General features: G+C 37.5%; 1 protein-coding gene across 2 annotated transcripts in view; it reads right to left on the bottom strand.

Moving 5' to 3' along the window:
- SEMA7A (semaphorin 7A (John Milton Hagen blood group)) overlaps window positions 1-25358 on the bottom strand; it is a 550369-nt gene that overhangs the window by 28608 nt on the left and 496403 nt on the right. For both annotated transcript variants that reach the window (XM_044077757.1, XM_044077756.1), the window contains exons 11-12: window positions 17787-17902; window positions 1792-1937 (exon numbers count right to left, since the gene is read on the bottom strand). In XM_044077757.1, the coding sequence (XP_043933692.1) occupies window positions 1792-1937; window positions 17787-17902 (262 nt within the window). The remainder of the gene's footprint in view (window positions 1-1791; window positions 1938-17786; window positions 17903-25358) is intronic.

The raw sequence follows: 25358 nt of genomic DNA on the forward strand, positions 1-25358 counted from the left end.
ATCACATGCCAGCTGAACTTATCATTAACAGCTGTCAGATTGTATCAGCAAACAATCACATGCCAGCTGAACTTATCACTAACAGCTGTCAGACTATCAGCGAACAATCACATGCCAGCTGAACTTATCACTAACAGCTGTCAGACTATCAGTGAACAATCACATGCCAGCTGAACTTATCACTAACAGCTGTCAGACTGTATCAGAGAACAATCACATGCCAGCTGAACTTATCACTAACAGCTGTCAGACTGTATCAGCGAACAATCACATGCCAGCTGAACTTATCACTAACAGCTGTCAGACAATATCAGCGAACAATCACATGCCAGCTGAACTTATCACTAACAGCTGTCAGACTGTATTAGCGAACAATCACATGCCAGCTGAACCTATCACTAACAGCTGTCAGACTATCAGCGAACAGTCGTATTCTGCTGAACTTATCACTAACAGCTGTCAGAATATATCAGCGAACAATCACATGCTGCTGAACTTATCACTAACAGCTGTCAGACTGTATCAGCGAACAATCACATCCCAGCTGAACTTATCACTAACAGCTGTCAGACTGTATCAGCGAAAAATCACATGCCAGCTGAACTTATCACTGACAGCTGTCAGACTGTATCAGCGAACAGTCACATGCTGCTGAACTTACCACTAACAGCCGTCAGACTGTATCAGCGAACAATCACATGCCAGCTGAACTTATCACTAACAGCTGTCAGACTGTATTAGTCAACAATCACATGCCAGCTGAACTTATCACTAACAGCTGTCAGACTGTATTAGTTAACAATCACATGCCAGCTGAACTTATCACTAACAGCTGTCAGACTATCAGCGAACAATCACATGCCAGCTGAACTTATCACTAACAGCTGTCAGACTGCATCAGCGAACAGTCACATGCTGCTGAACTTATCACTAACAAGTGTCAGACTGTATCAGCGAAAAATCACATGCCAGCTGAACTTATCACTAACAGCTGTCAGACTATATCAGCGAACAATCACATGCCAGCTGAACTTATCACTAACAGCTGTCAGACTGTATTAGTCAACAATCACATGCCAGCTGAACTTATCACTAACAGCTGTCAGACTGTATCAGCGAACAGTCACATGCTGCTGCACTTATCACTAACAAGTGTCAGACTGTATCAGCGAACAATCACATGCCAGCTGAACTTATCACTAACAGCTGTCAGACTATATCAGCGAACAATCACATGCCAGCTGAACTTATCACTAACAGCTGTCAGACTGTATCAGTCAACAATCACATGCCAGCTGAACTTATCACTAACAGCTGTCAGACTATCATCAGACAGTCACATGCTGCTGAACTTATCACTAACAGCTGTCAGACTATATCAGCGAACAATCACATGCTACTGAACTTATCACTAACAGCTGTCAGACTGTATCAGTATGAGAGATGTGCCATGCACAGTAGATGCTACTGATAGTATGATCAGTATGAATTTATAGTGTGTGTGCTCCAGTGAACAAAAATACTAGAGTCTAAACAAACAAACAAAAAACTAGGGCTGCTGACATTAACATAGACAGTTTATCTATTTTCTTTCCCTATCCTGAGCATGTCTCGAGCATGCAACTGGATCATTCAATGTACCTGTGCATATGCATGTGTGTGTGTGTGTGTGTGTGTGTGTGTGTGTGTGTGTGTGTGTGTGTGTGTGTGTGCGCACGCACACCTGCTCGTGAGTATGTGTGATACATTTATATATCAAATAAGAAAATGAATATCATGTGATCTACATACCTTGTAGATGAAACACATTTATTTTCGGTCCATAAACAGTAAGGGTCCCTGGCTAAGATACAGTTTCCACAGGTTCCACCATATATGTCACAAGTATCTAGAGGTATCTGGATAATCTCACTGGATGTTCCAAGGTACAGCTTTCTCTAAAATTAAATGTGAAACAGATTTAAATACAAATGTGTTTTATTGCTGTGATCAATATTCAAGCAAATATTTGTTTGCATATACCAGATACTGTGATATCTGTTTTGTTTATGAAAAAATAGGACAGTTGACTAAAAAGCACTAAACAGCATCCTTTAATAATAAAAAAATATTAATACAGACTATGGTACCTGTTTATGCAATTATAGATGCAGTTTTACACTACCACAAGGATAACTCCACCACTGACCCTGGGAATTAAAGGCCCATCAGACTAACAAATCTTTCTTGGAAAGCCATGAAATATATTATAACTCATCTGATAAACCATGCTATTAAAAATCTCATCAGGCAGGACCCACGGCTTTGTCAAGGGTAGATGTTATCAAATAAATCTGCTTTACTTTAGCACAGGCTTTTGAAAATATCAGGCTGTCCTCATGGAGTACTTTGTTTTAGCCAAAGTGTTTGGCACCATCCCCCATGCTAGTACAGTTAGTAAGATTAATGTCTGTGTAATCATATGGATAGAAAATAGGATAAAACACAAAGCCCACATGGTGAGAGTAGCAAGTACCATATCACTGATCATGAAGGTGATCAGTGGTGTCCCAAAGTGATCAGTGTTGGAACCGGTTTTGTGTGGCACTTAGTTTTCTGATCTCTACACCTCTTCTAAGTCAGAAGTGACGAATCCTTAAGCATAGTGTCACTGCTATAGCACTGTAGGCAGGTGTTCCCTACCATGGGAATGATTTGTGTACATGTCTTATCCTCTTTGTTATATCCTTTCTCTGTCTTAACAGCAGTGCTTTCAGTAGTATTGGGCTCAGCTCCTGGCACAACAGTGTATATGCATATATATGGGTTCTTATTGTATTATCGACAGCTTAGGTTGCGGAATGCTAAAACCTCGACACCTAAGCGTCAAAAGGTTATAATAGCGAACGGCCACATAATCAAATTATTTCCTCGGGAAAGAATTTGCATGGCCGTTATCGGGGATTTGCCCTTTCCCCAGTGTAGAGCAATCTCGGAGTTGGTATTTCAGGTTTGTTTGTTAATTCTGTTTACAGATGGCCATGAGAACTCTTTCTCAAAGAAAGAATTTGATTATGTGGCGTTCACTATTGTAAGCTTTCGACGCTTAGGTGTCGATGTTTTAGGATTCGACAACCTAAGGTGTCGATGATATGATATAGACGTGTATGTATAAATGTATATTTAAATATATATATATATATATATATATATATATATATATATATATATATATATATATATATTTATAAATATGACCTCTACATGGGGTTGAATGTCTTGCTGCCCACTGAAAAAACATATACTCTGAAAAAATTAGTTCATCATTTTGCTCCTGGATGAGTCAGTTTTCAATAAACTGCATGTGTGCAGATTGACTGGGAGGGAGTTTGCCACAAAAAGCAAGTAAGACAATCAGATACAGAGCATTTCAGAATATGTAATTCTCCTTTTAAGGTAAATGACTTATTACATTCTGAAATACTTGTATCTATTTCACTAGGACTGGCAATGTGGTACATATGCAAATTAAGTCATATGCCTTTAGTACGTGTGTATGACTATATTTTAGATATCAAAAATGTAAGTTTGTAAAGGGTCTAAGAAAAGGCTAACTGAAGTACAAAAGGCAAATAAGCACTGTTCCTCCTTATTTTTCTCTTCCCCCAAAGAATAAAAATAAATTCAGACTGCAGAAGAAATGAGTGACTTAATATACAGGAATCATAGGATACAAGGCAACCGAGTCTTATAACCATTTATGTCTTGCCAGTACCCACCTTAGACTGCACCTTCTTTTTCAAAGAGGGCTAGTTTATTAAGCCAGGGTGAATCTGTGAATACCCATCCAGTCATCTAGTTCGCATTTCAAGGAGGATAATGTATCACATTGCTTGATTTGTATTGAAAGTCTATTCCAGAGATGGGAAGATGCTGAATAATGAACCTACCCCAACACCATGTTTTATTTATTTTCTGATGAAAATTTAGATCCTTGGTGTTATTATTTGTGATATTATTTTATTTGTGAAGATGCATAAAATCCAAGAAGATGGGGTCCCTAATAGAATGGAAGTCAAGGCATAGATCTCCCCTTAAACACCTATAGTTAGGGGTTTTAAGCCAGTGATCTTCTTAGAAACCACTTGGGTCTTTTTAGTTGTTAATGTGTCTAGAAATGTATATCCCAAATGAGAGAATTATATTCAACAACTGGTCTAATCAATGCTGCATATAAGGGGACAATGACCTCTTTAGATCTGTATGATATTCCTTTGGTAATTAACTGAACAAAGTAGAAAGACTTTCTGACTACTGTTACACGATGATTAACAGAGAGAATTGATGACCCAGATTCCACAGTATTTAACAAGTTTTGAGTGGAGTGTTGTCAATGCTGTATGCTGTGGGAGGTGTTATCAAATGTGACAGTACTGTGCATTGTAGCATTTCATTTGAGCCCATTTTTAGTTCATCGGGTATTTACAATGAACATCTTTGGCATACGAGAGAGGGACTTGACAGTGACACCCAGTTTACAGTTACCTGCAAACTTGGTTAGCCAGAAGTCTTGGTTCATGGGAAGAGGTCTTAAGGGGTATACCAAAAAGTATCTCAGAAGTTTGGAGATGGAATGTTTCTCTCAGACCTGAAAGTGAGAGGTGCTGTTGGGAGTTACTCCTGCTTCTTTTAAAGGCTAAAATTGGTTTTGCTTGCTCAATAAATATACTGTACTAATCAAAACCTCAAAGTTGAAACAGTACTTGTAAAGGTGGATTTAAAGTTTATGAGAGCACATACTGAACTAAGATTTTTCTGTTATTCCTTATTAAGCAAGATTGTGCTGTTTCATTAATTCCTGTAAAGAAACCATATTTATTATGTTGTAAAAAAATACACTGGTGGAGAATGCAAGAACAAACCAGATTTGTTTAAATAAATAGCTACTTGAAAAGTGCTTTCCCTGTGTTTTCCCCTCTACCAAAACTGCAGAGTGCTTGAGTTTCAAATTTTGGCAGGCTTTTAAAGAAGATGCATGTCATCTGATTGAGTGTTACTTTAAAGTAATATAAACTTGCCATGTGCTGACTGAAAAGCTTGTTAATGAAAGTGAGAAATTGTTAAACTCTTGTGATCATAAAGGAAATTACTCTGGAATCATGATGACAGTAGAAAAGGGTTACTTTGAAGAAATGGAGAAAAAACATTGTGCCCACAAAGGTGTGTGTTGTCAACAAGAAACTACATAGCAGTGAAAATGTATTTACTACTCATTTGCTTTTGTATGGTGGGAAGGTCGAACTGGGCAGCAGTCTGCCATTTTTCAGCAGAGGCTGAAGGAGAAAAGCTCCATACATAAGTAGAGTAAGAGTAAAATAGTAACAACTGAAAGTAAGACCACACAACATATAAGATACACATATTTTAAAATATTAACCAGAATAGTATACACATATTTTAAGACATTTAGCATACAATATGCACGTATACAGTTTACAATAATACAAACTATATAAAGATAAAACCCCACTTAGTTTCCAGACAGATTGAGTCTTAGAAGGTAATATTTACATGTGTGAGTTGAATATATTTATAGAATGTGACAGGGATGGAGGTATCTGAGGTGTATCATGAAGAAAAGTCATAAAAAAGATAATATTGAAATAATAGTTAGAAACAAGTACGGCAGGGGATAGGATATGAAAAAAGAAGATGATCTTACAGGAAGGTATAGCAGGTTTAGTGCAAGAATGTAGGATCTATTTTTTATATGGTATCTGTCTGCCTGGAGTTGAACATTAGCAGGACCTGGAATCAAATTGGTTTTGTTTTACCTGATTTCAAGGGAATGGAGACATCTAAAGTAATGGAGTTGTCTTGAAGCTTTTTTCTAATAATAAAGCCAAAGCCCCATGTGTACCAAACTGCAGCTACCGAATCCTGGGCAAAAAGAAAGATTACTGAAGGCATTGATAAATTCTAACAAGGTCCTTCAGGAAAGGTTTGCAGCCACTGATCAATATCTGATTAGCCTCATGGTTGTCACTGGTCAACATCTGCTTAACATCAGGTTTCTGCCCTCATGAATCAACCAACCTCCTCGCTGGCAATTTCAAACACCAATGTCCCTCTTCATAACTTAGTAATAAAGATGATGGGGAGGTCTACCTAGTTTCTTTTGAAATGTATGCAGCATGAGAGAGGTGGCCCCAAATGGAATTGGCCAAAATTCTGTAATCACAGTCAACTGGTGAATCTCTGTAGGTCTGCTATAGAATTGGAAGACACAGATGCTCTTGAATACTAGAAAAAAAAAAAAAACAGGAGATTCAGGCATGGGTTGGAGCATCACCTAAAGCATGGTCCCTTTTACATTTCACAACTGAACATTCAGTATGGTCACAAATGGCTGAATTAATTAATACTTAAAACTATGGCTAGAACCTCATAAATCATGTATAACTTATAGAATTGAGAACCTATGGAATGTGATAATGCTGATATTAGTTTCATGGGTTCTAAGTATGTAGCAGGCAATCAGTCTGCAGATCATTATAAGCCAGGCTAAATAATCACATTCAAAAGTTCCCTCCCATTTCAAGGAGGGCAAGAAAACATAGAACAGAGGAGAATTTGAGGCTGCCAATCCAATTATCTAGATTTAAAGTGTCCAGGATAATATGCTGCTTGACACATAGGGGAAGTTTGTTTCAGAGGAGGCAAGTACATTAAGATATCACTATATCACACCAATGTGTCTTATTTGTTTTTTGATATAAAGTTTTAGTTCCTTAAATCAAGTATTTAAGGTACCATTTGTTCTGCAAAAAAACAGAAGGTCAAGGAGGGCTAGATCTTTCATCGCTCATAAGGCCAAATACAACTTTTTATGGAGAAGTATATGAGAATGCATACAGAGATAAGGTTGCCTGCCTGTTCTGGCAAGTTTGATTTTTGAGGCCACTGATATTTTTAGTTAGAAATGCCTGAGGTCTCTCAAATTGATTGATATGTTTAGATAAATACTTGCCACGGGGGCCTATATTCAAAATACCTCTGATGAAGTATGAGTAAAGAGGAGTTACGACTTCTCTGGATTTACAAAGAGATGCCTTTGGAACTTAGATGAACCTAAGAGATCACTTTCGGAAGTACTACAGATGGGTCTATATCATAATGTCGAAGTCTGACAACTTCGAAGCACTAAACATCAAACTTGAAAGTTTGAAGTTTAAAACTTTGAAACGTATAATGGAGATCACCATAGAGTGCGGGAAGGGAAGATTTCCCTGTACTACACTGTAGTGCAATCTCGGAGTTGGTATATTTAAGTAGCGGGGGGTGTGGGGGGTGCAGGGGGGCTTGCCCCCTACAAAGAGTGTTTTTTTTTTTGTTTGTTTTGGGTTTTGAGTATTTTTTTTTTTACATTCAACATTTTAACAGTTCGAACATTCAAGTTCGACCTTAAGTGCTTCGAAGTTATCAGAGTTCGACAATCTGATATAGACCCCTACAGACTCATGCTGGTCAAATAATAAGTAATTATCAACCTCGATCCCTTACAACAATGCTTTAAGGGTCAACCTAGATCCCTTACAACAGTGCTTTAAGGGTCAACCTAGATCCCTTACAACAGTGCTTTAAGGATCAACCTAGATCCCTTACAGCAGTGCTTTAAGGGTCAACCTAGATCCCTTACAACAGTGCTTTAAGGATATCACTTATGTGGTATGTGAAAAAGTTTTATTTACCAAAATAAGCAATGCTTTCTTTTGTCTGAGGTTTGTCACCTATACAGTTTGTGAAAATGTTTTATTTACCAAAATGAACTATGCTATATTTTTCCACATTTTTTTTTTTTTGTTGAGACCATGGTCATTTCTCCAATTGTTAATATGGTATAACCCATGTTGGAACAATTATGAGTCAGTAGAAGTTTGAATAACAATACTTAATTTGCAGTTGCCTGTGAGCTGCAATAACCACAGGCAAGCAGTATAACTTGAATGTCTGAGTAACAGATGTCAAACAGGAGAGGGACAGGGATGGAGGTATCTGAGGTGTATCATGAAGAAGAGTCATAAAAAAGATAATATTGAAATAATAGTTAGAAACAAGTATGGCAGGGGATAGGACATGAAAAAAGAAGATGATGTTACAGGAAGGTATAGCAGGTTTAGTGCAAGAATGTAGGATCCTTTTTTGTATGGTATCTGTCTGCCTGGAGTTGAACATTAGCAGGACCTGGAATCAAATTGGCTTTGTTTTACCTGATTTCAAGGGAATGGAGACATCTAAAGTAATGGAGTTGTCTTGAAGTTTTTTTCTAATAATAAAGCCAAAGCCCCATGTGTACCAAACTGCAGCAAAAGAATCCTGGGCAAAAAAGAAAGATTTCTGAAGGCATTGATAAATTCTAACAAGGTCCTTCAGGAAAGGTTTGCAGCCACTGATCAATATCTGATTAGCCTCATGGTTGTCACTGGTCAACATCTGCTTAACATCAGGTTTCTGCCCTCATGAATCAACCAACTTCCTCACTGACAATTCCAAACACCAATGCCCCTCTTCATAACTTAGTAATAAAGATGATGGGGAGGTCTACCTAGTTTCTTTTGAAATGTATGCAGCATGAGAGAAGTGGCCCCAAATGGAATTGGCCAAAATTCTGTAATCACAGTCAACTGGTGATTCTCTGTAGGTCTGCTATAGAATTGGAAGACACAGATGCTCTTGAATACTAGAAAAAAAAACAGGAGATTCAGGCATGGGTTGGAGCATCACCTAAAGCATGGTCCCTTTTACATTTCACAACTGAACATTCAGTATGGTCACAAATGGCTGAATTAATTAATACTTAAAACTATGGCTAGAACCTCATAAATCATGTATAACTTATAGAATTGAGAACCTATGGAATGTGATAATGCTGATATTAGTTTCATGGGTTCTAAGTATGTAGCAGGCAATCAGTCTGCAGATCATTATAAGCCAGGCTAAATAATCACATTCAAAAGTTCCCTCCCATTTCAAGGAGGGCAAGAAAACATAGAACAGAGGAGAATTTGAGGCTGCCAATCCAATTATCTAGATTTAAAGTGTCCAGGATAATATGCTGCTTGACACATAGGGGAAGTTTGTTTCAGAGGAGGCAAGTACATTAAGATATCACTATATCACACCAATGTGTCTTATTTGTTTTTTGATAATGTTTTAGTTCCTTAAATCAAGTATTTAAGGTACCATTTGTTCTGCAAAAAAAACAGAAGGTCAAGGAGGGCTGGACCTTTCATCGCTCATAAGGCCAAATACAACTTTTTATGGAGAAGTATATGAGACTGCATACAGAGATAAGGTTGCCTGCCTGTTCTGGCAAGTTTGATTTTTGAGGCCACTGATATTTTTAGTTAGAAATGCCTGAGGTCTCTCAAATTGATTGATATGTTTAGATAAATACTTGCCACGGGGGCCTATATTCAAAATGCCTCTGATGAAGTATGAGTAAAGAGGAGTTATGACTTCTCTGGATCTACAAAGAGATGCGTTTGGAAATTAGATGAACCTAAGAGATCACTTTCTGAAGTACTACAGATGGGTCTATATCATAATGTCGAAGTCTGACAACTTCGAAGCACTAAAACATCGAACTTGAAAGTTTGAAGTTTAAAAACTTCGAAATGTATAATGGAGATTGCCATAGAGTGCAGGAAGGGAAGATTTCCCTGTACTGCATTGTAGTGCGATCTTGGAGTTGGTATATTTAAGTAGCGGGGGGTGTGGGGGGTGCAGGGGGGCTTGCCCCCTACAAAGAGTGTTTTTTTTTTTTTTTTTGGGGTTTTGAGTATTTTTTTTTTGACATTCGACATTTTAACAGTTCGAACATTCAAGTTCGACCTTAAGTGCTTCGAAGTTATCAGAGTTCGACAATCTGATATGGACCCCTACAGGCACATGCTGGTCAAATAATAAGTAATTATCAACCTAGATCCCTTACAACAGTGCTTTAAGTGTCAACCTAGATCCCTTACAACAGTGCTTTAAGGGTCAACCTAGATCCCTTACAACAGTGCTTTAAGGGTCAACCTAGATCCCTTACAGCAGTGCTTTAAGGGTATCACTTATGTGGTATATGAAAAAGTTTTATTTACCAAAATAAACAATGCTCTCTTTTGTCTGAGGTTTGTCACCTATGCAGCTTGTGAAAATGTTTTATTGGGAGATCGTAGGTTTACCCCGGCTATCACTTCTGTGTCATTGTTAGACAGAGGCACAGTATACTAACCTCGAAAAAGGGCATAGCAAAATTAATTTAAAATGGGTGGCAAAAGCCAAACACACCCTGGCTAGGCTTATAAATGCCCTAGGGCAGATAGCCTAGTATGAATCTATGAACCAAAATGAACTATGCTATATTTTTTCACATTTTTTTTTTTTTTTTGTCGAGACCATGGTCATTTCTCCAGTTGTTAATATGGTCTAACCCATGTTGGAACAATTATGAGTCAGTAGAAGTTTGAATAACAATACCTAATTTGCAATTGCCTGTGAGCTGTGATAACCACAGGCCAGCAGTATAACTTGAATGTCTGAGTAATAGATGTCAAACAGGAGAGGGACCAGTCCTGTGTTTCAGAACTGGTAAAGTTTTCTTTTTTCAGAAGTAATGCCTGTAACTCTAGCCTCATGCGATCTGTCATTCAGTCAGTTCTCTATCCCCCATACAATACAAGGATTTAGATTTAGATTTACAAGCTTGACAATAATGTCTGCAAGGGGAATGGTGTCAAAGGCTTTAGCCATGTCCAGAATTGCTGTATGTATTGCATAACCACTATTCACTCCTTTGGTTAGTTCCAGAATACAGGGACTATAAATGTAGCATTTGTTGTTTGTCATTGTGCTGTTACTAAATGAGTCAAATGCAATATTGTGGCAGAGAGAAAGGAAATGCATGGATTGTTCATTTCAGAGTGCATGATTAAATTAGTTAGTGCAAACTATGCTTGTGATCATAAAACAGTTTGTAAACAGAAATACATATATATGCATAGAGACAATAGAGAATGTCCTGTAACATGGATAGAAATAGTACATTTTAAGTGTTACAAATGGTAGCTCCTAACTTAACATATGATGTGACAACGGGTTATGACTTTTTTTTCATTTTAATGAGGTACGGAAGTTATGGAGGAAAAGGTTCAATAATATATATTGCCAGAAATACACAGCCCACTAAAGAAAATGACGCAGAGCTAGAAGACACAAAGACAGCTAACGTTTGGCTCTAGGAAGAAGAATTAGATAAATCTGATACTGAATCTTGCCAGAATCCTCCAATTGTTAAAATAATAAGGGAAGTTAGTATGGAGACTGACAGAGAAGGTGAGACTTACCAAAAGACTTCAATAATCAGAATGATAAAGGAAGCCATTGTGGTGACTGACACAGAATGTAAATATTAACAAAAGACTTGAGAAGTTAAACTAATAAAAGAAAGTTGTTTGGAATCTAACAGGGGAGCAACTATAGTTGAGAATGCACTAAGAAAAGTGGGTGTAGAAACTGAGGTAGAAACATATCAATCTCGTGTCGAAGGAAAAGGGAAAGGAGAATCTGAACAGAATCGTTGTAAATCATCTTTATTGAATTATCACTTATGACATAGGCAATCATGCATTCATTTAATGAAAACAAATCGTATCAACATATTCTGTTATAAACATTATACATCACATATAATCTTCTGTGCAGTCCTTGTTAATTGAGTATTTCATCGCTCACTCAATTCCTGCCTTCCCCTAAACCTCATTCCTCCTCCAAAATAATATTCTGCATGTATTTTCCCAAAGTTCCCATTTTTCTATGTAATGTACACCTACCTTTTTCAAAAGATTCCACTTCTAGTTATTTTATCTCTGTTACTATATTCACTACTAATACCATTGGGTTAAACTTTGATTACCATTTTTTAGTAATTACTTTTTGGCAGCCATCAGAATTAAACTTAGCAAGGCCTTACTATGTCTAGACAATTCAGATACTGTATTCCAGCTCAAAAAATCATTTCCTTAGTTATACCAGTTTGCTCACCCAGTGTTTCTGACAGAGCAGTCTGTACAGAATTTTTAAAGTCTGCCTACTCATTACACTTCCAAAAATATGTTCTCAAGTACCTTTTTCTTTACCATCACCCCTCCAACATTTGCAATCTACCTGAGGAAAAATTATCTGGAGACCACTGTTTGCTTGAGGTATAAAACTACCTATGCAAACACTTAAATCAAAAATCCTAAATTTTCTAGACTTTGCTGCATATATGGGATGTGTATATATATATATATATATATATATATATATATATATATATATATATATATATATATATATACTTATCTAGTCACTCTTCACTACCTTTTCTAACTTCCTCTGATTGAATCATATAGCTATCATGCAATATTTTATATACCTTACTAATTGTTCCTTTTTTTTTAAGCAGCTTCTGTTTTAGAGTAATCTAAAAGCTCTATTAGTGCTGGTGTTTCACTTAGGATGCCTTGTTTCTTTTCTTTGTCTAGGCTCTAATACCAATCCTTCAGAAAGAAAACAATCTCTATCCTGCAGTCCAAATGCATTGTTGGTGTCATCCCATTCTATTACCATTCCAACTCTAATTATTTGCTCCCAATACCTTGTTCTTTTGCCAGTGTCCTCCAATACATTCCAGCCACCTCTTGTCTTTTGTCTTAACTCCTAATTGCAGTTATCCCTATTGGCAGAATCTCCTTTCTCCATTCCCATGCTGGCTTAGTTCTGCTACTTTATGAATATAATATTCTGTATGGCTGTTGTTATTCTACTTAAGGATCTGCATCTAAAGTTCCACTCTCTCTCTCTCTCTCTCTCTCTCTCTCTCTCTCTCTCTCTCTCTCTCTCTCTCCTTATTTCTTGACCCCCCCCCACATGTTTTATCATCCTCCCTTTCCAGTTTGAATTACAGCTTTCTGCTTGAGTAATGTACAGGAGCCTTAACTTTGTAGTTCTAAAATACCCCTTCAAATTAGACAATCCTTATCCACCTTGTTCTGTTGGAAGGATCAGTGTATTCCACTTGACTCTTGCCCTCTTCCCCTCCTAGATAAAATCCTTCAACTCTTTATTAACAGAATCCTTTGTAATCCATACTCCTAAGTACATCATTTTATCATGTCCCAATAAATGTGGGTATTGCTAAACCATATGTGAGTACATAATTTACAGCTATAACATCTGAATTATCTTCATTATTTTTTTATCCTGAAAAGGTGTGAAACTGTCTCAGTGTTAAACAACACAGAGATGTCCTTTTCCAGCTTTATTGGGTAAAAGTAATATCATCTGGAAATAAAGCCAACTTTACATGATTACCATACCAATTATAGAGAACCTGAACAGAGTCTTAAGTTTCTTACTGCTACACCAAAGCAGAAAGAGAAAGAGATGCTCAGAAACAGAAGAAAAACTCTTAAGTATAAAGAAAATAAGACAAAATACTGATGGATGGAAGGGGCAACTACCAGTAATGGAAGAAACTGATTTCGTGAGTTGCTCTTTTTAGAAGATGAATTAGATAAAGGGGAAAAGCTTGTATCTATATTTATAACAGAACAGGACACTTTCTTCACTTCATGTCAGAATACTGATTAATGCAATGCTGGCTTGGCTAACCTCCATATAAGGTGCGTCAATTTCAGGAAACCTCAGTGGGAAAACAGTATACTGTACAGAACTTGAGAGGATTTAGAAATATTAAATATGGAACCAAAGGAGCTAAACAGCCCCACTTCATACTCATACTGTGAAATAAGAATAACCTACTCTACAGGACACCAATGACAAGGAATGGACACTGACACCGTTATTACTGTGAAGGTTATTTGCAGCATCTGTAATGGATGTAGCAATTATCTACCCTTTGGTGGTCATTTAGAAATGGTTAAGACAACATCTTGAATTTTATCTAGAATTTATTGGCTTGGAATTTTGAAAGTCATAGATAACATATGTGAAGCTTGCATAGAGTGTCAAAGGGCAGCATCCAACCCTTGATGCCTTTCACGTATTCCATTTTTTTTGCACAGCAATGAACATTTATGTAAGAGAGTTACTTAAAGCCTCATCTTCATTCCAACTATTGGAAATGATGTACGGTAGATGTCCAAAGGCTTGCTAGATATACCAAAAGGAGCACATGAGGAGAAAAATACCCCACTTACACATGAGATAGTGCACTTTTGGACCTGCAGGAGAGGTTAACAACTATAATGCTAATAACGAGTGAATATAAGGAGAAAGTACATGAAAAATAATACTGTGTATAATAATAGCGCTTGTCTCACAGAATTCAAACGATCAAATATAATATTGTTGTTAGCACCCACTGCTGAAAATAGGTTTGCTGCAAAGCGACTAGGACCTTTTTAAATTATAGAGAAAGTAAGTGAAGTGCATTATAAGGTAAGGCAACCAGGAAAAATGAAAATCTGTATTTTTGCAGAAGTTAAGGTTCATATGGCGTTTCATAAAATTAAAACAAATAATAGGCTGTCAAATTCTCAGAGGTAAGAAGTAAAAGAATTTGTAATCAAGAAATAAGGGCATATTCTCTGAGTTGATTGGTTAAACCAGTTTAACTCAGCACAACATAAAAGCCATGTCTGGTGAGAAAGTAAATCTGGTTCCCAAATCCACTGGCTCCTTAAGGTTTTGCAATAATTTCAGAAAGCCCTGAGTCGACAAACCAATTCAAAAGTTGGGCAAGTAGGTTTTTATCCACTGTTGACCTAACCAAAACCTAGTGGTAAATTTCACTAGCCCCAGAAGCTAAAGGAACGTGGTGTTCACCACAACAGATGGACTCTTCCATTAAAGTGTACTGTTTTTTGATCCCCTCCTCCAGACGGCAATGGCAAAATTCTTAGAAATCATACTAGATATGCCAAAGCCTAGCTGTATGATGAGGTAATATTTTCTGAGGATGGAAAAGACAAAAGTCCTAAGATTTTAAATTATCAGCTTAAAGGTAAATTGATTGCTGACACAGCTATATGCAAGTTAGGTATGACAAAATCCCACTCATAGGTTGAAAAGTTGAAGCTGCAAATATCTGGTTAATGTCAACCAAATAGATGAAGGCTTCCTTAGGCCTGGTTAGATATTTTTGCAAAGTTGGTTCTAATTTTGCTACTGTTGCTTACCCCTTAACTCATCTAACCAATGATAAGACCCCACAAAGTTAAGTGGATAGTTGTAGTAGCTCAAGCCTTTAGTGAACTGAAAGATATGTTATATGTGCAACCAGTACTATTAGCTCCAAATTTTTCCGAACACTTTTTGATACAGATTGATGTATGTAATGTAGACATAAGCACAGCTTTGTCCCAAGTGATAGATGAAAACAAATGTCACATGTTCTAGATCAGCAGAAAACTAAGCAATGCTGGTGATTAATACAGAGGGAATTTCTTCCAATAAATGGGACATTAGCACCCAAAATATTATTTGTCAGTTAGACAGTTTGTATTGTTAACTGACCAGACTCTCTCACAGTGACTCTTCAGACTAAATCATTGTAACCTTAAATTGTCACAGTGTGCATTTACCATCCAAGCCTTTAAACTTAAGCTTCCCCACTACATGTTTATAGTCACTTAAATGCAGGTGGTCTGTATTAGGCCTATAGCGCATCCTGTGGAGGCAGAACTGCTTGCTCTGTGATGAGAGGTTTGGTCAAGAAGTTTAGTGCTTGCAGAGCCATGGGCTGAGCTTGGTGAAAAAAACACTGTGTTGAGTCAGACAGAGGGTGCAGCAGAGTAGCTAAGGTAGGCAAGTAAAATATTTCCATGGTAAATGAAGGGGAACATCTACATCTAGTGCGATGTCAGGAACACTGCTCCTCAGGAATTACATTTCCATCCTCTGACATGGGAGAGCACTAAAGAAAAAAGTCTCAAGTTAGCTACGACTGCAGCCTAGATGGTATCTGGGAAGTTGGAGATGGAAGGGATTCCTGAGACCTGAAGGAGAGAAGACTGAGAGTCTTTGTTAAAGATTACAATTTATCTTGTTTGTAAAATCAAGAAAAAACTAACACCTGTTGTATATGCTGTTGGATTAAAGCAGAAATGCTTAATATATGTGTGTTATTCAAAAGCCAGCAATTGTGAATCAGAGGCTGGGAATTAGCCATGTACAATTTTGTGACAGGAATTAAAAAGAAAAATACAAGATAGCTAGTTGACTAGATACACACACACATACACACACACACACACACACACACACACACACACACACGTGTAAGTTTATCTATGTTTGTGCGTGAGGATGTGTATGTGTGGGTTTACTTATTTTGTGAGTAACCACTCTAAGCGGCAAACATTTAAGTCTTTAATTGGGGATGGACTTTTTTAGTAGTCTGACATGTTTTCGGTGGACAAACTACAGGAAGAGGACATACAATAAAAAATCAGCAAGTGAAGATGGGAAAAACATGCAAATATCACTCAGGAAACAGCTAGAAGTCAGCATCAGTCCTAAGCAACCACAGTACTAATTATTGTGGCATTATAACTTAAATTGTCATTTATTTTTATTTCCATTTTATTGTCATTTTTTGTTACATTATGAGTCTCTCTGTGAGGGAGGAGTGATTTGTTAACTGGGGAAGAACACAGATTCCATGTAGACTGTATACAGGTCCATCCCAGGGGGACAAGAAAAGATATTATAAAACAGAATATAGTGTTTCAAGAGTTAGGAAGTGTACAGAAATACATGCAACACATACATCAGAGATCAGTGTACAAAAAAGAGTACACAGACAATTATAAATACAGCGTACATCACTTATGTAATACACACAAAACAGCCATCCATCCACAACCCCTTTTTCCCATTTTTGCACATGGGGTTGCCATGTCACTTCAACAGTGACAATTATAGAGCCAAGGTTTACACCGCCAGGTGGCTAGACACAAAGTAGTAAGATGTTATGAAATCGCACACAACTATAGATAAATATATATATATATATATATATATATATATATATATATATATATATATATATATATATATATGGGTTTACTTCATAAGATCGACACACCATTTGATTGACATTCACTTAGTAGACAGCGCATTTGGTCGACACCAGTATTCAAGGCACTTAGGGATTTGCCCCCCTCCTCAATGTTGTGCAACACTGGAGTTGTTATATATAGGTAGCAGGGGTGTGGTTTTCGACCAAACGAGCTGTCAACCAAATGAATGTCGATCAAATGGTCTGTCGATCTTATGAAGTAGATCCATATATATATATATATATATATATATATATATATATATATATATATATATATATATATATATCCTAAGGTTATACAGCTAAATACTAAACTGCAAACAAAATGTAGCGAAACACAACAAAGTCGATCAAGCAGTACGCAGCCCGCTAAACATAACTGGATTAGCAAATAAAAAAATTCTGGACCACATAGTGAAGGCTGTAGAATACAGACTTTAATAAAATTGAACCAAACGACTAAGCACTTTCGCTAATATCATTTACCATCCTCAGAGTCAAAATCTTTAAAAGTTCTTCAAGATTTTGACAACTCACTTCCAAGAAACATCCAAATAATTCAGATACATTAAAAGACTTGAGACAGTAATATAAGTAGTTAAAAGTTATTTAAATAAATATGAATCTTATTTGCTCCTATATCAATGTTTAGTCATATGCCAGAGCTGGATATTTTGCTTTCACTCACCTTGTCAGAATCTAGCTTCATATAATGGACGGGTGCCTGTAGATGAAGTGCATTGATTTCCAATATATTAGACACAGATGTTTTGGTCTCTATGATCTTATGGATCGTTCCTTTTTCTGCAATCAAAGCACAAGGCAATACTGCATATGCAGTTAAACTGTCATCGTAATTTAGTGCATTAATAGTATGCAACTTTAAAGAAAAATGGAAAGAAAAGCTTTTAAAACTGATTGGTTTTATATGTGATAGTGAAAACAGTTTTCAAACTCAAGTGTTGCGGCATATCAAAAGAAAGCAAACTTCCTTCAATAGTTGCATTTTCAATGTTTTGTGCACTAACACAATTCTTAGGTTGTTCTAGCAGCAGTCTGTATACTTTTTTTGACAATGCTTTGGGATTCTCTTCTTGTCAGAAGAATCTCTTCTATGGGGGTACTTTGAGCTGTTGTGTTACAGGACTTTCTTTTTTATGGTTTGATTTACCTGTTTTGTGTGTCATTTTTGTACTTTCTTACCAATGTTTCACATTCCCACTGCAACTGTGAGCCATCAACTGTGTTGTCCTAGAATGCCACCTTAATTATTGCCTCTACTTTCCAATGACACCTACCCGATCTACCCCTTCAAATGGGACCCAAAGTGGGGAAATCCTAGTGTAAGCAGTCAGAGGAAATGTGCAAAAAGGAGACTAGGATGCTCTAACCAGGCGCTGTTTTTTTTCTCAACTGCAGATAGCTTTGTTTGCATACCTTACCAGTTGTACCGCCCCAAATCCCAGTATGCATTACATATGCATGAATCTCTGGGCTATCACCTTTGGTCTCTACCAGTTAATCCACTGTTGTAACCCCCACTTTCTCTTCAGATAGATGAGCTGATAGACATGCCTCACTGTGCTAGCCACTAAGCTGACTCCTTTGTGATTGAGTTAGCTAATTACACCATCCCTTTTATCCCATGGAGCTGGCTTCCTTTATCATGTCATTCTAGGGATTCTGTCATTATATGTGTCATGCTTGTTTTTACATGAATCGAACTGTCACTGTACAAATTCTTTCAGGCATCACTTTTGAATCATATGTTGCCAGCTCTACTAGTTCTGCTATAGCCTTTGGGCTTATTATTGAAAATGGATTCTTCAATCCCTGTTTTATTTTATTTTACACGGTGTTGTAGGCAGAGGGGCAGTATTCCCCTTCACCAAAATACACCTGTTTGTGATTTTGCCTGTAAGTTTGACAGGTATGATTTTGGAGAGTTTGCTTCTGCTGTATGTACATAATCAGTATTAATTAAAGTAACAAAGATACTTAATAATGTACGAAGACTCTAAATAAATATTTGTTTGATGAACTTTAAATTGTAAACACCTCGTGACTCAATTATCCTACTAATTATGGTAAGCAGAGATGTCTTTCTTCATCTTCATGCCTGGGATTTCATACTTTGTAAGGAATAACATATGCATAGACAAACCTACCAACCTGCAAGCATCAAAAATAAGTGCAAGAGCTCATGAAAAGTAGGTACCTCCAGCCAAAACTCTGTGCAACTACTTGGCATGAATTTACTTACCAAACAGCACATACCTTGTCCCGCTTTCAGTAAAATTATGGAATACTGCACAAGCACAAATTTAAAAATGGACAGAGGCAAAATGATGTAAAATATAAGCATATAATCAAAGACACAGGGCAACATTTGTAGACTTTAATGAACTATATTGCAAAAATCTATCTGGCAAAGTCATTTGTTTGTATTTTTGAAAAATGCAGATGTTATATGAGGGTTCTCTTTCTTTAAATTACTGATACTACCAGCATGTTGGTTATGTTGAAAGGATTTCTGTATAATAAACAGTTTCAAAACTGTGTGACATGGAGGGATCAGAAAAGTCACATGAAAATGGAATTCAAGCCTGCAAATATGAATGCACCTCCAAAATAAGTACAGTTATCCAGGAAAAAAAAACACATGAAATGGTAACTCAAGCCTAAAATAAGCATGAACCTCCAAAAAAAAGGGTACTGTTGAGAGACCGGTGCCTACAAACACTATCTATGATTTAGTGTATTTCTTTACTTATGTTATGCTGTGTTATTTTGTTTTATGTATTTGCTTATTTATTTATTTATTCATGATGTTATTTTATAGTTGCACTAGAATATCTATCAACTGATGAAAAGTTGCTTAGACTATCCCCATAGCTCCTTATAGTCTGCCCTCATAACTATCCTCCAAGACAGAGACCTACGGTCAGTCCTTGTGGGCAGGGGAGGAGAGTGGAATATGTAGCCTATCTCCAATGCAACCCTGGGTTAGGACTGCTCTGAAAGGGAAGTGGAAAATTAAGAGGGGCAGCTGGCAGTGTCATATATGTTGTTACACATGCTGGATGTTTTCTCCTGTCACCCTGATTCCCTCCTTTATGTACTGACTTTATTGCAAACCTGGGCAGGCAATGTGGAGTATGCAGAGAGTGTGTCCCACCCCAGATCACAAGGTGGGGTTACATATGCTCTGTCCTTCCATAAAGTCAGGTGACAGCTTCCTGAGTTCCACTTTCTATCAGAACTCCACTAGAGAGATGTCTGTTATGCTCTCCCTGCCAAGGATTGGAAAACCTATCTTCGTGCCCAGCACCATGACATACCTGAGCTGTTATTCGAACTTGAGTCACCTGGGATGTAGTCATGGTTTCATCTCTCTGAACAACTAGGCTGTCTGACTGCCATCCCATCATAGTATTGGACAGGCAGATAATGTATTTATTAATGCTGTCTGACAATGAATGTATGTTTAGAGCAAGTACACTGCAAGTGGCGATGAAGCCCGCTCATGTATGCAAGAATGATCTGTAAATACAAAAGGAGCAAAAGTAAGCTGAAACTGGAGAAAATGTGTATTGTAATAGAGAAGAAGAAACCTGAGCAAGCTAAAATACTAGATGGCTCAGGCATCTCCGTGGTACTGCAAAGGATAAAGCGGGTTATTAGAAAATGGGAAGTTGGATTTCAAGCTATTTGTAGCTATATAAACAAAGGTAAAGCCAAACTCAGTGTGTCAGTGGGAAAATAAAGTTTAGCCAAAGTCATGGCCTTACGTTAAATGCAAAGAAATGTATTATCATACCATTTGGCAAAAACATAGCCCTTACTGATTACCACATTAGCAGCAACACTCTAAGCATACATTCTGTGGGGACAGACCTGGATACACAAGTTGACAACAATCTCACATTTGACCATCATGTAGCGGCAGTGATCAGAAAAGCCTTTTACTTGGTTCATCTCATAAATAAAGGGATTGGATCCAGAAAAAAAAAGAGGTTATTACCTCTCTGTACTACTCCCTCATTAGGCCAATAATTGACTACAATGCCCTGTTTGATATATAACTCACCAAACACCTGCACCAACCAGAAAGGCAACAGAAATATCTCAAAAAGAGAATCCATGGGTTCCAACACCTGTACTATGTGGGTAGGCTCAAACTATCACTTTATTCTGTATCATACAGATTGCCCAGAGGTGATCTGTGTCTCGCCTACAAGACAGTCTCAGACCCTGCTCTACTAGAGATGCTCCATATCCGTAAGTCTAACTCCTTGCATAGCACCCAATCAAAAGGCTTAAATCTAATATGTGACATTAACAAAACCTGCTGAAGAGACAGGTTTATCTCCCAGAGCCTGCCCCGTCTCTGGAATAGACTCCCCATACACGTCAAACAAAGTACGTCGCTGACCCTCTTCAACTGCAACCTTGATGAGTGGATGGGAAACCACAAATTTGTCCCAGGGGTTCCACCTGTGTCCCTCACTGACACCGGTGACAGGTGCTGATTGAGGTTTCTTTTTTGGGGATAAACTCTTGGCTAGGCTTATAAGGGCCCCAGAGCCATTAGCCTAGTAATCTCATATGATCCTATGATCCTATTAGTAATATAAAGCTAGAATTAAACAATATTTCAGGGTTACTGACTACAAGCCAGTTGAAATGACATTTGAACTGAGTGCTATTTCAAGGTGAAAAAAAAGCAGTCAAAATTTCAAATTTTAAATGTCTTGAAAGTATGCTTGCATGTTTGATGCGAAAACGAAGACTTATTTTGATGACTAAAACATGTAACAGTATTTGATAATAGAGGTGTTACTTTAAGTGAACAAAAAATAAATAGTGTCTTGAGTTAAGCCTAAAAATGCAAAGCTATTTGTTAGTACACAAGACATAACTGTTTGGGTGGGATATAAAGACACAGTTAGAGGAGTGGACTTAGAAAAGCATGCTATTGACTTATTTTTGTGTTGGTGTAGTTTAACAACTCTTACCGGAAGCAAGCTACACAGTAAGAAAGATTTCCTTTACTCCACTCTTATCCAGTCTCCAAGCTACCATAGTTAAAGCTGTGAAAGTGGGGATGCAGTGGGTATGTCTTCCCTGCAAAAACTCTAGTCTTGTTTTAGTTTTGTTTGTGTTTTATGGTACCCACTTATAGCAAGATCATGGGGTAGTACGGAAATGAAATTGCTCTTTACTCCACTGTTGTACAGTTTTGGAGTTAATATATTTAGAGATATGGGGAGTGGAAATAAATACAGTTTTTGTTATTATTGTCTACTATTTGACAGATCTAGCAGTCAATGTATTATTTTCTAATGGAATGGGTTAGAAAAACAGTTATTTCACTGAAGTGACAAATTCTTGATTGCACATGGTAGAAAGGGATTTGTACTGCATGAATATTTGTGATTTAGTGAGTCCATGTGTACATGTGTGCATGTGCAAAATTCGGCTGCTTGCATTACTGCTTACTGCTTACATGAATGCATCTGCTCATGTTGTTTTGGCAGTTGTACCAGAGATGCAATTCATCATGTTAGCCATAGAGGTGAAGCCACATTTTTAAGAGTTTTAAATTGTCTTTTGGGCTAGTTTTTGCACTGGCATCTTACTATTAGCCTTATTGCAGAAATGAGAAAATTATTTCCCCAGAAATTGATTGAAAAAAAATAACAATGTGATTGATATGTTTTTTATAGCTATACATTTTCCATGGGTGGCAAGCACTTCAACAGTTGTATTATAAGGAGTTTACCAGAGCACCCAAATGTAATATAACCATTTCAAAAGCTACTGTGCCCTTAGACAAGGGAAACTGTAAACCCAACTTCAGTTCTAACATTGGAGAAAGGGCTTAGCCTTCTGCTGCAAATATTTGAGGGTATAACCATCGCACTTCTGACTGGCTACACTTATTAATAAGGTGGTAAATTCTGCCCCATGTGATACTCTGAGATGGTATGGTCTGAGTGAACCTAGTTATGCTGAAGTTACATATATCTTCTACCTCCAAATGAGACTGTCTTCTGTGGAGTCACTGGAGACTGTAAAACAACAGTTACTGACGCTCCTTACTATGCTGCAAAAAAGTCAGTTAATCTGAAAAAAATATAACACCAAGAGCATTACAGTAAAAGTAACTACCAGGTATGTGTATGTCTTCTCTAGCATCACATCAGTTACTCTTTTAAATGAAGAGTTGAGTATTTTTATTTTATTTATTTTCAGTTTGATTACCGGGGAAGTCCACTGGGCCAAGAAGTGCCCATTTTCAGTGGAGACCCAGGGAGAAAAGCTCCATGAGCAATACAATACAATAAAGGTTACAAAATACAAATAAAGGTTACATAATGAAATACAAGAGTAAGATTCATACATTCAGGAACTGCAGAGTGTAATATACATCATGAGACAGTTTAACAACAGAAATTTTTTTTTTTTTAATTTTGGCTCTTCAGATGATTATAATATTTACATGCTTGGAGTTAATTAAAGTCTGCTAGTTCTGGTTCTATGGATGAATAAGAATAAGCTTGAGAGTATAGTGGAGCAGGAGTATGGAGAGCTTAGTGGGGAGAATCCCTAGAATTTATGTAGGGTGAAAGCAGGAGGATTTCCATTTGGAAGATAGGTGTAGGAAAAGTTGGGTCTTGAAGGATTCAGTGTTAGGTATAGTCCTAAGTGAAGGAGGGAGAGAGTTCCATTTTCTACCTAGAGAGAAGGAGATAGGAGCTGGCCAGCGGGACATTTGGGTTTGTGAATGGAGATTAGGTTTTGGTGTTCAGATCTCAGTGATCTGTTTGGGATGTATGGAGGAAGGATGTACTTTAAGGCTGGGCATTTATCAGGGGAGAATATTAATTTGTGAGCGGTGGTTAGTTGCAGATAGTCTAGGTGGTTAGGGAGTTCTAACCAGTTCAGAGATTGTAGGCTGAGGCAGTGGTGAGTTGACGTTTTGGATTTAGTGGCAAATTTAGAGATCTTATTATAGCAAGCTTTGAGTTTAGAGGTGTTGGTAGCAGACAGATTGGTTAGAAGAGGGTCTCCGTATAGAAGAGAAGGTAGGAGGTAGGTGATTGCCAGGGTATGCCTATTGGAGTTGGAAAGAAAATGATTGTTCCTATATAGCATACCTAGCTTTTGGTGGGTTTTCTTTATGTTTTGTTGTATGTGAAGTTTGAATTTGAGGTGTTCATCTACGGTAATGCCAAGGAGTTTTGCAGAGAGGACCACTTCTATAGCAGTGTTAGTTTGGCTTAGGACATTGAAAGTGTTGTTGTCCAAGGAGGAAACCTTGGAGGGGAAGAAAATTAGTATTTTAGATTTATTGGAGTTGAGGGAAAGGTGGTTTTGGTGCATCCAGTTCTTTGTAGTGGAAAAGGCTATTTGAGTTTTGGTCAGTAGTTCAGGAATGTTGGGGGTGGCACAGACCAAGGTAGAGTCATCAGCGTATTGGATGACTGTGGTGTCAGGGATGATGGTGTGAAGGTTATTTATAGAGATGTTGAAAAGCATGGGTCTGAGGATGGACCCCTGACGAATGCCAGTAGGTGTAGGCAAGAAGGAAGAGGAGGAGTTCTTCCATTTGACAGCTTGAGATCTGTCAGATAGGTAACTGGAGAACCAGGATAGAGTATTAGGGGAGCGATTAAGGTTAGCGAGATGAAGGAGGTGAGTGTGGGAGATGGTGTCAAAGGCTTTAGAAAGATCTAGCAGTACTGTGGATACAATGAGTCCAGAGTCTCAGGCTTGATTGACAGTTTCTAGGAAGGATAGTAAGGCAGTTATGGTACTGTGGCCAGGACAGAAGCCGTGCTGGGTGGGTGTTAGAAAGTACTATGACTAAGATGTGGGATCCGTGTGCACAGCTGGACTGTGAGCTTACACTTAAAGTCTGTATGTTTGTCTCTACTTGATATTTATCTTTCTACCTCAAGAATTTGTATCCGCAATCTACATCAGAACATGAGTATATTATGTATTAATTATGTCTCTGTGTGAAGTAAGACACAAGAATAAGTCAACTTGTTATGATAAATCTCACCACCTGACCTCTGTGAAACAAATCCCATGTAGAATATCATCTTTCTGTAAAGTCAAACTTCATGTGGTCTGTGGTCAAACCCATATGATTGACTTACAGATGGCGAACCATTTGCACAGAGATTAGTATAGTTAGGAAAGGGGAATTTGCCCTTTTCCATACTGCAGTGGAATATCAGGGGATAAA

Source organism: Protopterus annectens, chromosome 7.part0 (assembly GCF_019279795.1).
Source record: "Protopterus annectens isolate FY-2018-M chromosome 7.part0, PAN1.0, whole genome shotgun sequence".
NCBI classification, from domain to species: Eukaryota; Metazoa; Chordata; order Ceratodontiformes; family Protopteridae; genus Protopterus; species Protopterus annectens.